The sequence below is a fragment of the Scyliorhinus torazame genome, chromosome 3 (genome assembly GCF_047496885.1).
Source record: "Scyliorhinus torazame isolate Kashiwa2021f chromosome 3, sScyTor2.1, whole genome shotgun sequence".
Taxonomy (NCBI): domain Eukaryota; kingdom Metazoa; phylum Chordata; class Chondrichthyes; order Carcharhiniformes; family Scyliorhinidae; genus Scyliorhinus; species Scyliorhinus torazame.
In genome coordinates this window covers 328,230,561-328,242,322 of record NC_092709.1, presented here as the reverse complement: position 1 = coordinate 328,242,322, position 11,762 = coordinate 328,230,561, and the positions used below count along the sequence as shown (strand labels likewise).

Genomic DNA, 11,762 nt, shown 5'->3' with positions numbered 1-11,762 from the left:
CAGGGGAAATTGCGCCAAGTTTTCAAAAAAATTCCTCCATAGCCCGAGCTGTTCCAGCCACAAAATCCTCCAGATTTTAATTGGATGTTGAAGCTCACTTCTGATCCAAGCTCATTTTCTTTTTTCTATACACGGTTTGAGAGTTTGGCACAGGACCATAACAAGGGTTCTGAAGTTCAAATGAGGAGCAATGAGTCATGCTACCGATCTGTGCACAAGTTTTATTCTTTTTGCAATTACAATGAACTACAGGCATCTTCTTCAACATCTGGTTCTGTAATTTTTTTGCTAATTTGCTTGAAAACAACATTTCCAAAAGTGATTGTCTGAAAGAGAAGACAACAAGCAGGTGAAGTGACAGTCGAGCTGTATTAAAATGCCATCGATATTTACAGGCCTGAGACATAGTAAACAAAGGTCCCAAGCTGCAACAAGTCAACTACAAATGCCACTTCACTTGAGACATAAAGATGGAAAACATTTTCTATACATCAAATTTTCACTGCATGGTCTTGGTTGGTCAAGCTTTACTGCATGGATTGTAGGAATTTTTGGCAAGGGTAGCATAGTTGCCAATTCTTAATTGCCCTTGAACCGAGTGGCTTGCTCTTCAGTGAGGCAAGTACACCAATCCAGTTTCATCTCATTTCCCAGCTCATGGGTCTGTAACCTTGCAGCAGCCAAGTGCACTTGATGCATACATTGCAAAATAAAAAATTCAGTAATGAGGATCTCTGCCTCTGGGGGGTGCGGGGGTGGGGGGGGGGGTGGATGTGGAGTTCCTAACCCTATCACATTGCTGGGGCAGCACAGTCAGAGTGGTTAGCACAGTTGCTTCCCAGCTCCAGGGTCCCAGGTTGGATTCCCAGCTTGGGTCACTGTGTGCGGTGCACGTTCTCCCTGTGTCTATGTGGGTTGCCTCCGGGTGCTCTGGTTTCCTCCCACAGTTCAAAGATGGGCAGGTTAGGTGGATTGGCCATGCTAAATTGTCCTCAAAAGGTTGGGTTGTGTGGGGTTACAGAGAGGATGGAGGTGTGGGCTTGTGTAGGGTGCCTTTTCCAAGGGCCGGTGCAGACTCGATGGGCCGAATGGCCTCCTTCTGCACTGTAAAGTCTATGGTTCTATGATTCCGGGTGAAAAGCTTCCTTCCCAGTTATTTTTTTTTTTAGGCTCACTGGTCATTGCCCCACCTGCTATCCAAGTTCCTCAATAAATAAAAAAATGCAGGAAATCACCAATGCCAAGACGAGAACTCAAGACTACCTGATAATTCCCCAGTTAAGATTCTCCTTTCCTTTGCATCTGCCCTCAGTGCAGCTTATCTTTCCTGTAATGTGATTTTTACAGATTCTAGCATCACTTCCCAGCTCTCAAGGCAGAAGGAATCCTGTTAGGAACAACCTTTGGGGATCAGTGCATATGGCATCCCAAAATTCTCCTTCCTCTACACTTCACACTGTCCTACCATTCATTGGGTATTCCTAGTGTTTGCCCTCCACTTTGCCAGCTGCTTACCAGACCAATTCAAGTATTCCTGCAGTTTATACCTTTCTCCCTCACCATCCTCAGCTTCTCCCTACATTCAATTATTGATATGCCAAAAACAAAAGGCAAAGCACCCAGTGCCAAACTGAAGTCTTGCTCTAAAGTGAATCAAGGTAGATAAATCCCCAGGACCTGATGAAATGTATCCCAGGATGTTGAGGCAAGGGAGGAAATTGTGGGTCCCAAAGTAGAGATATTTGAATCGTCGACAGTCACAAGTGGGGTGCCTGAAGATTGGAGTGTTGCAAATGTTGTGCCTTTGCTCAAGGGCAATGGCTGCAGGGAAAAGCCTGGGAACTACAGACTGGTGAGCCTAACATCTGTGGTGGGCAAGTTTTTAGAAGGTATTCTGAGAGACAGGATCTACAGGCATTCAGTGAGGCAAGGACTCAAGGGACAGAGCAGCATGGCTTTGAGTGGAAAATCATGGGCAGGATCCTCCCAATGGAAGTCGAAGTGCCGACGCCGTAGTAAAAACCAGAGTGTTTTACTCCGGCGTCGGCACCCATTCCCAGACCCCTATTCTCCCCCCCTCCGTGGGGCTAGCAGGGGCGTCACGCGATTTACGGGGGTGGGGCCTCGGCACAGCGTCAGAGACCAGGCGCCGCGTAAAAGACCCGGCGCCTTGGGTCCCGCACATGCACAGTTGGGCCAGCGGCAACTAGCGCATGCGCGGTGGCCGTCCTCCCCCAGGCCGCCGCCCCGCACAAACATGGGCAGATGGATCCAGGCTTGCCGGCGGAAGAAAGGCCCGCCGATCGGTTGGTCCCGATCGCGTACCAGGCCACTCCAGAGACCCCCCCGTGGACGCCCCCAAGCCTTCGCGACGAGTGCCCACCGGCAGCAACCAGGTGTGGACGACGCCGGCGGGACTAGGCCGTTTACCTGCGGCCGATCAGCCCATCTGGGCCAGAGAATCGCCGAACTGCCCGGCGAGATTTGCGCGGCGCTGGTTTTGGGGGGGGGGGGTGGGGGGTGGGGGGGAGAATAGTGTGCAGGGGTCGGGGTGGCATGGCGCGATTTGTGCAGCACCCTGGCGATTCTCCCACCCTGCCGCGTGGGGGAGGAATACCACCCCATGTCTCATGAGTTTAATTGAGTTTTCTTGAAGGTGTAACCAAGGAGGTAGATGAGGGCATTGTAGTTGACGTTGCCTACATGGACTTTAGCAAGGCCTTGACAAGGTACTGCATGGTATGTTACAGGACCCAGGGCGAGGTAGCCAATTGGACACAAGTAGCTAGACGTAGGCAAAGGGTGGCTGCAGAAGGTTGTTTTCAAAATGGAGGCCAGTGACCAGTGGTGTGCCTCAGGGATCAGTGTTGGGTCCAATAATGAATGAGAATTTAGGAGGCATGGTTAGTAAGTTTGCAGAATGGTGGCATAGTGAATAGCGAAGGTTGTTATCCAGGATTGCAACAGGATCTTGATCAATTGGGACAGTTGGCTGATAAGTGTGAGGTGATGCATTTTGGTAGATCGAATCAGGGCTGGACTAACTTTTTGGGGAGAGTTATAGAACAAAGATCTAGGAGTGCAGATTCAAAGTTCTTGGAGGTGAGTAGTGAATTTAAAAAGCCTTACCTTTACAGGAGCAGCCCTTTGGATTTCGGCGGCAGCGGTGCGCAGGGGCCTTCTTGGAGGTGAGTAGTGAATTTAAAAAGCCTTGCCTGGTCCCGTGTCTGTTCTATTTGTTTTTATATAAGGCGGGAACCGGAAGTTCGACCCGCGGACCTCTGGCAGGTTCCCCCCCCCCCCAACCAACCAATAAATTCTGGTGGAGAGGAAACCCGAGACACTACACGTGTAGTGTCTCCCACCTGCCCTCCTCCTCTAACCTAATAATAAGACCCATTGGTGTAAGGTAAGTGCCATATTATATTATTATTATATTATTATCATTGTGCAGGTCAAGGTTCGGAGGTGGAGGAGCAGTCTCTGTCAGCGAGAGAACCTGAGAACATCTAAGACACTCAGAAGGTAAGGTGGTAAGTGATTTTTACTTATTTTCACTTTTATACCTTTTTTCAAATTGTGTGTGTCGGGGGGAAACTGAAGTGACATCACAGAAAAGCTGTGGCCAGAGTGGCTGGTTGGGATTCTAACCTAAATTTTTTTTAAAATTGAGTATTTGGTAAATAATTAAACATAATAACTTAATTATAATTTAGAGGATATCTAAGCCAGAGATCGGAGAGTATTATAGTTAGCTATCGCATTTCTATTAGAAATCTAGTGCGAGGAAACAGATAGTTGACAGTAACTTTGAAATTTAAAAAAAGTATTTAAAAAAAAAGACAAATTTTAATTTTAATTAATTGATGCAATGTCAGTTAGAGGGGTGCTGTGCTCTGACTGTGAGATGTGGCAGGTCCGGGAGGCTTCCAGCGTCCCGGATGGCTTCATCTGCAGAAAGTGTACCCAACTGGAGCTCCTCACAGACCGCATGGTTCGGTTGGAGCAGCAATTGGATGCACTTAAGAGCATGCAGGTGGCGGAAAGCTTCATAGATAACAGTTATATAAATGTGGTCACACCCAAGGTGCAGGCAGAGAAATGGGTGACCACCAGAAAGGGCAGGCAGTCAGTGCAGGAATCCTCGGTGGTTGTCCCCCTCTCGAACAGATATACCCCTTTGGATACTGTCGGGGGGGATAGCCTATCAGGGGAAAACAGCAGCAGCCAGAACAGTGGCACCACGGCTGGCTCTGATGTTCAGAAGGGAGGGTCAAAGCGCAGAAGAGTAATAGTAATAGGGGACTCTATAGTCAGGGGCACAGATAGGCGCTTCTGTGGACGTGAAAGAGACTCCAGGATGGTATGTTGCCTCCCTGGTGCCAGGGTCCAGGATGTCTCCGAACGGGTAGAGGGAATCCTGAAGGGGGAGGGCAAACAGGCAGAGGTCGTTGTACATATTGGTACTAACGACATAGGCAGGAAGGGGCATGAGGTCCTGCAGCAGGAGTTCAGGGAGCTAGGCAGAAAGTTAAAAGACAGGACCTCGAGGGTTGTAATCTCGGGATTACTCCCTGTGCCACGTGCCAGTGAGGCTAGAAATAGGAAGATAGAGCCGATAAACACGTGGCTAAACAACTGGTGTAGGAGGGAGGGTTTCCGTTATCTGGACCACTGGGAGCTCTTCCGGGGCAGGTGTGACCTGTATAAGAAGGACAGGTTGCATCTAAACCAGAGAGGCATAAATATCCGGGCCGCGAGGTTTTCTAGTGTCACACGGGAGGGTTTAAACTAGTATGGCAGGGGGGTGGGCACGGGAGCAATAGGTCAGAAGGTGAGAGCATTGAGGGAGAACTAGGGAATAGGGACAGTGTGGCTCTGAGGCAGAGCAGACGGGGAGAAGTTGCTGAACAAAGCGGGTCTGGTGGCCTGAAGTGCATATGTTTTAATGCAAGGAGCATTACAGGCAAGGCAGATGAACTTAGAGCTTGGATTAGTACTTGGAACTATGATGTTGTTGCCATTACAGAGACCTGGTTGAGGGAAGGGCAGGATTGGCAGCTAAACGTTCCAGGATTTAGATGTTTCAGGCGGGATAGAGGGGGATGTAAAAGGGGAGGCGGAGTTGCGCTACTTGTTCAGGAGAATATCACAGCTATACTGCGAGAGGACACCTCAGAGGGCAGTGAGGCTATATGGGTAGAGATCAGGAATAAGAAGGGTGCAGTCACAATGTTGGGGGTATACTACAGGCCTCCCAACAGCCAGCGGGAGATAGGAGCAGATAGGTAGACAGATTTTGGAAAAGAGTAAAAACAACAGGGTTGTGGTGATGGGAGACTTCAACTTCCCCAATATTGACTGGGACTCACTTAGTGCCAGGGGCTTAGACGGGGCAGAGTTTGTAAGGAGCATCCAGGAGGGCTTCTTAAAACAATATGTAAACAGTCCAACTAGGGAAGGGGCGGTACTGGACCTGGTATTGGGGAATGAGCCCAGCCAGGTGGTAGATGTTTCAGTAGGGGAGCATTTCGGTAACAGTGACCACAATTCAGTAAGTTTTAAAGTACTGGTGGACAAGGATAAGAGTGGTCCGAGGATGAATGTGCTAAATTGGGGGAAGGCTAATTATAACAATATTAGGCGGGAACTGAAGAACATAGATTGGGGGCGGATGTTTGAGGGCAAATCAACATCTGACATGTGGGAGGCTTTCAAGTGTCAGTTGAAAGGAATACAGGACCGGCATGTTCCTGTGAGGAAGAAAGATAAATACGGCAATTTTCGGGAACCTTGGATGACGAGTGATATTGTAGGCCTCGTCAAAAAGAAAAAGGAGGCATTTGACAGGGCTAAAAGGCTGGGAACAGACGAAGCCTGTGTGGCATATAAGGAACTTAAGCGAGTCAGGAGGGCTACAAGGGGTCACGAAAAGTCATTGGCAAATAGGGTTAAGGAAAATCCCAAGGCTTTTTACACGTACATAAAAAGCAAGAGGGTAGCCAGGGAAAGGGTTGGCCCACTGAAGGATAGGCAAGGGAATCTATGTGTGGAGCCAGAGGAAATGGGTGAGGTACTAAATGAATACTTTGCATCAGTATTCACCAAAGAGAAGGAATTGGTAGATGTTGAGTCTGGAGAAGGTGGTGTAGATAGCCTGGGTCACATTGTGATCCAAAAAGACGAGGTGTTGGGTGCCTTAAAAAATATTAAGGTAGATAAGTCCCCAGGGCCTGATGGGATCTATCCCAGAATACTGAAGGAGGCTGGAGAGGAAATTGCTGAGGCCTTGACAGAAATCTTTGGATCCTCGCTGTCTTCAGGGGATGTCCCGGAGGACTGGAGAATAGCCAATGTTGTTCCTCTGTTTAAGAAGGGTAGCAAGGATAATCCCGGGAACTACAGGCCGGTGAGCCTTACTTCAGTGGTAGGGAAATTACTGGAGAGAATTCTTCGAGACAGGATCTACTCCCATTTGGAAGCAAATGGACGTATTAGTGAGAGGCAGCACGGTTTTGTGAAGGGGAGGTCGTGTCTCACTAACTTGATAGAGTTTTGCGAGGAGGTCACTAAGATGATTGATGCAGGTAGGGCAGTAGATGTTGTCTATATGGACTTCAGTAAGGCCTTTGACAAGGTCCCTCATGGTAGACTGGTACAAAAGGTGAAGTCACACAGGATCAGGGGTGAGCTGGCAAGGTGGATACAGAACTGGCTAGGCCATAGAAGGCAGAGGGTAGCAATGGAGGGATGCTTTTCTAATTGGAGGGCTGTGACCAGTGGTGTTCCACAGGGATCAGTGCTGTGACCTAGAATCCTCAAGAGTATTGAAAGTCAAAGAGATCTAGGAGTACAGGTCCACAGGTCATTGAAAGGGGCAACACAGGTGGAGAAGGTAGTCAAGAAGGCATACGGCATGCTTTCCTTCATTGGCCGGGGCATTGAGTATAAGAATTGGCAAGTCATGTTGCAGCTGTATCGAACCTTAGTTAGGCCACACTTGGAGTATAGTGTTCAATTCTGGTCGCCACACTACCAGAAGGATGTGGAGGCTTTAGAGAGGGTGCAGAAGAGATTTACCAGAATGTTGCCAGGTATGGAGGGCATAAGCTATGAGGAGCGATTGAATAAACTCGGTTTGTTCTCACTGGAACGAAGGAGGTTGAGGGGAGACCTGATAGAGGTCTACAAAATTATGAGGGGCATAGACAGAGTGGATAGTCAGAGGCTTTTCCCCAGGGTAGAGGGGTCAATTACTAGGGGGCATAGGTTTAAGGTGAGAGGGGCAAGGTTTAGAGTAGATGTACGAGGCAAGTTTTTTTTACACAGAGGGTAGTGGGTGCCTGGAACTCGCTACCGGAGGAGGTAGTGGAAGCAGGGACGATAGGGACATTTAAGGGGCATCTTGACAAATACATGAATAGGATGGAATAGAGGGATACGGACCCAGGAAGTGTAGAAGATTGTAGTTTAGTTGGGCAGCATGGTCGGCACGGGCTTGGAGGGCCAAAGGGCCTGTTCCTGTGCTGTACATTTCTTTGTTCTTTGTTCTCTTTGTTCCTTGAAAGTGAAGTCATAGGTGGAGAGGGTGGTGAAGGCAGCATTTTGCATGCTTGGTTTCATTGGTCAGAAAATAGAGTACAGGAGTTTCAGACGTCTTGCTGAAGTTGTACAGGACATTAGTAAGGGTACACTTTGAATACAGTGTACAGTTCTGGTCACCCTATTATAGAAAGGATATTATTAAACTAGAAAGTGTGCAGAAAAGATATACTAGGATGCAACCAAGACTTGATGGTTTGAGTTACAAGGAGGCTGGATAGACTGAGACTTTCCCCCTGCCCCCCTAGAGAGTAGGATGCTTAGGGGTGATCTTATGGAGGTCTATAATGAGGGGCACAGATGAGGTATGTTTTCCCCAAAGGTAGGGGAGTCTAAAACTAAAGGGCAAAGGCTTAAGGTGAGAGGGGCAATTTTTTCCAGAGGGTGGTGAGTTTCTGGAACAAGCTGCCAGAGGCAATAGTAGTAGAGGCGGGTACAATTTTATCTTGTAAAAAGCATTTAGACAGCTATATGGGAAAGCTGGGTATATAGAGGGTTATGGGCCAAATGCAGGCAATTGGAACTCGCTTAGTTTTAAAAACTGGGCAGCATGGACAAGTTGGGCCAAAGGGTTGTTTTCATGCTGTAAATCTCCCATGACTCTAACCACACTGGACACAACCTTCCAAAACACTCGCCAAACTCAAACTTTGGATTCAACCCTTGGCAGTTTAATTTAATGTGGGACCATGTCAAAAACCTTACTAAAATCTAAGGGACTGTCATTCCGCACAATCCCCCCTCTTACACACCCACCCTTCCCTGCCTCTTTTTTTAAAAAAATACAGTATTAGCAGTGATCTAACACCACACTGGTAAACCGTAGAGATAGAGAAATGTCTGCTCTTCCACCTTCCAAATTTCCTTTTTGCAGCCAGGCTCAGAAGTTTAATCTGCTACCAAACCCCCTCATTTCTCCATGGTTTCACACACCATGGAGACAATAGGCCATGCATCAATTTACTTCCAATAGGAATTATAAAGATCTTGGTTCTCTTTGCCAATATTTCTCCACCCCTTCTGCTTTCCTCATATTTAATTCACCCCTGCTCTTCTCTACATGCCTTTTAGGCACCCTGCAGTTATGAAGCAGGCATCTGGAGGAAGGGTGGTTCCTACATTTAAGGTAAGAAAAGATTGGTTTCTGAACTCCCTGGGCACAATTCTCCCATTGGGGAACATAAGTCCCCGACGCTGGAGTGAAAATCGGAGTGTTTCACTCGGGCGTCGGGACCGCTCCCAGCCCCCTATTCTCCCTCCCCCGGGGGCTAGGAGGCGGCATCGCATCATTTACACATGCCAGACCTTGGCGCTGTGTAAAAGACAGGCCAGCGCCGCATAAATGGCATCACCCGCACATGCGCGGTTGCCATCCTCCCAGAGGTCACCCCGCAAGACAATGTCAGATGGATCTTGCAGGGTGGCGAGGAAGGAGGTCCTCCTTCAGAGGCTACCCGCCAATCGGTGGGCACCGATCACAGGCCAAAACCCCTTTGAGGCCCACTCCAGTGCAGGAACCCCCCCCCAGGCCATTCCTCCAGCATTCCCGCGCTGTTCTCGCCGGTAGCGACCAGGTGTGGATGGCGCCGGCAGGAACCCGCCGCTATAAAATAGTGAGTGGCGATTCGCGCAGCGGCCAGCAGTGATTCTCGCCAAGCTAGTTTTTGGAGGGGGGGGGTGGGGGGGGAATTGCGTGCGGGTGACGGGGCAGCGTGGCAGTCTGAAGGAGGACCTCCTTTCCTCCACCGCCCCGCCAATCGGTGGGCACCGATCGCAGGCCAGACCCCTTTTGAGTGAGGCCCCCTCCAGTGCAGGAACCCCCTTCCCCCGCCCCCCCCCCCACCCACAGGCCATGCCCCCCCAACATTACCACGCTGTTTCCGCCGGCAGCGACCAGGTGTGGACGGAGGAAAATCGCCGCTTGCCTGTTACAAACAGCGAGCGGCGATTCTCCCAGCGGCCAGACGTGGGGCAGAATTCTCCCCCCCCCACGCCGGGTGGGAGAAGCGCCGCATGAGTCCCGCCACGCCGCCATGGCACACGCACGGCGATTCACCCACCCCCCAAACCGGCGTGGCGAGAATCACGGCTGGCCGCTGGGAGAATTGCTGCTCGTAACGGGCAAGCGGCGATTCTCCGGCCCAGATGGGTCAAGCGGCATGCCCAACCCGACAGGTTCCCGCCGGCGCCGTCCACACCTGGTTGCTGCCGGCGTGAACAGCGCAGGAACGTGGGGGGGGGGGGGGGGGGAGGGGGGGGGGGGGAAAGAGGAGGGTCCTGCACAGTGGGGGAGGGGGGCTTCAAAAAGGGGTCTGGCACGCGGTCGGGCCGGCCTCTCTGAAGGCTTTCCTCCACCGCCTCGCAAGATCCATCCGACATCTTGTTGCAGGGCGGCCGCGGGAAGGACGGCAAACTGCGCATGCGTGGGTGACGTCATTTACGCGGCGCCACCCGTGTCATTTATGCAGCGCCAAGCGTAAATGACGCAACGTCGTATCCTAGCCCCAGGGGGGCGGGAGAATAGGGGGCTGGGAATGGCCTCTGACGGCGGAGTGAAACACTCCGGTTTTTCACTCCGGCGTCGGGACTTGGTCTCCCGATGGGAGAATTGCGCCCCAGATTCTCGTTGCGTCGGTTTGGGGGGGGGGGGGGGGGGGGGGGGGGGTAGAATCGAGTGCGGGAGTCGGTGCGGTGTGGCAGGACTCGCGTGGCCCCCGGGCGATTCTCCCACCGGCGTGGTGGGGGGGGGGGGGGAATTCCACCCCCTTTCTTTCAAATATCTCCCACTATTCTGACACCAATTTACCACACATTTCTAAACTTAGCTGAAGTTTGGAGTTTGGAATTTAGGACAGGACCACCTTCCACTGGTTTTTCATTTCCTAACAAATCCAGAAGTAATCCCTTGTTGCCCCCCCCCCACCACATGTTGCAATGATATATACCAATTCTAGAGTGAACCATTGCTTTTGTTCCTCAGTACAACCCAGGGGGCTCATGCTCCTCTCCACACAGCTATAATATGGCCACTTTTAACCTCCCTTCACCCAGTTTGAAAAAAATTAAACAGGCATTGAGCTACCGTTCCTCCTTTTAATGCCCACAGCTTCTCCACCTTGTGCTAAACTCTTGCATTAAGTACACATAACCCAACAATTCCTTGGTCATCTAGCCTTTGCCCTTGGCTCTCCATTACCTGTGAACTTCTGTCATCGGTATCTTCAGCTTGGCTGCTCACCCCGAATTCCCCTTCCATGCCATCCATCTTACTACCACCTAGCAATTTAATCTCCACTCCTATTTTGAAGTTTCCTACCTTTCCAAAACTCCCAGGGATCCAAAAACCCTCCCTCCAGCACCGTCTCTCCAGTCACCCACTCAACTGCACTCTCTCCTTTCGAAGGTCTGTCCAGCAGCAGCAGCCTAGAGTTCCCACATGGTACAGTGTGCTATTTGGGAGTGTGACTATTTATCCCACTAAAGTTTAGTTTAATCCCCATATAGGAGCCACCCAATTCCTCCTGTTAAAAGTCAGTCATAAGGGGGAACGATTCTCCCAGCCCTGCGCCGGGCCAGAGAATCGGCACAACCGCATCACCGGTGCACGGTTCTCCGAGGGTGCGGGGAATCGGCGCCATTGGCACCGGCACACTTGGCACAGCGCCGGTCACGGGCTGCTGTACGAGGCCAGGCCGCTGATTCTCCGTCCCGAATGGGCCGAGTGGGAAAAAGCAGAGTCACGCCAGCTCCATCCACACCTGGTCGCTGCTGGCGGGAACTCTGCGTGAAGGGTCAGGGGACAGCCTGGGGGGGGGGGGGGGGGGGGCCTCTGATGGGTCTGGCCTGCTATCGGGGCCCACTGATCTGAGTGCCGGCCTCCTCCTCTTCTCCTCCTCCTCCTATTTCTTCCCCCCCCCCCCGTGGCCTACTTGTTGCGCGTCCGGCCCCAGAACCCCTGCGCCTTGTTGCGTCGGGAGCAGCAGGTTCCGTAAATCCACCGCGCATGCGCAGGTTGGCGCTGGCCCCAGTGCGCGCCAGGAAGTGAGGCTGGAGAGGCATGAACTGCTCCAGTGCCCTGTGGGGGCCAGAATCGCTAGTGCCCACGCCCGTTCACAACCGCGGGACAGTGTCCCGCGATCGGAGAATCGCGCCCAAGATCT

The 11,762-nt window shown here is 51.2% G+C and overlaps 1 protein-coding gene across 1 annotated transcript in view; it reads right to left on the bottom strand.

The window, feature by feature from the left end:
• Positions 1–214: 214 nt before the first annotated feature.
• The window catches only part of LOC140409634 (fatty acid-binding protein, liver-like), a 17,257-nt gene continuing 5,709 nt past the window's right edge, over positions 215–11,762 (bottom strand). The window contains exon 4 of the mRNA XM_072497968.1: positions 215–326. Within this exon, the coding sequence (XP_072354069.1) occupies positions 237–326 (90 nt within the window). The 3' untranslated portion in view covers positions 215–236. The remainder of the gene's footprint in view (positions 327–11,762) is intronic.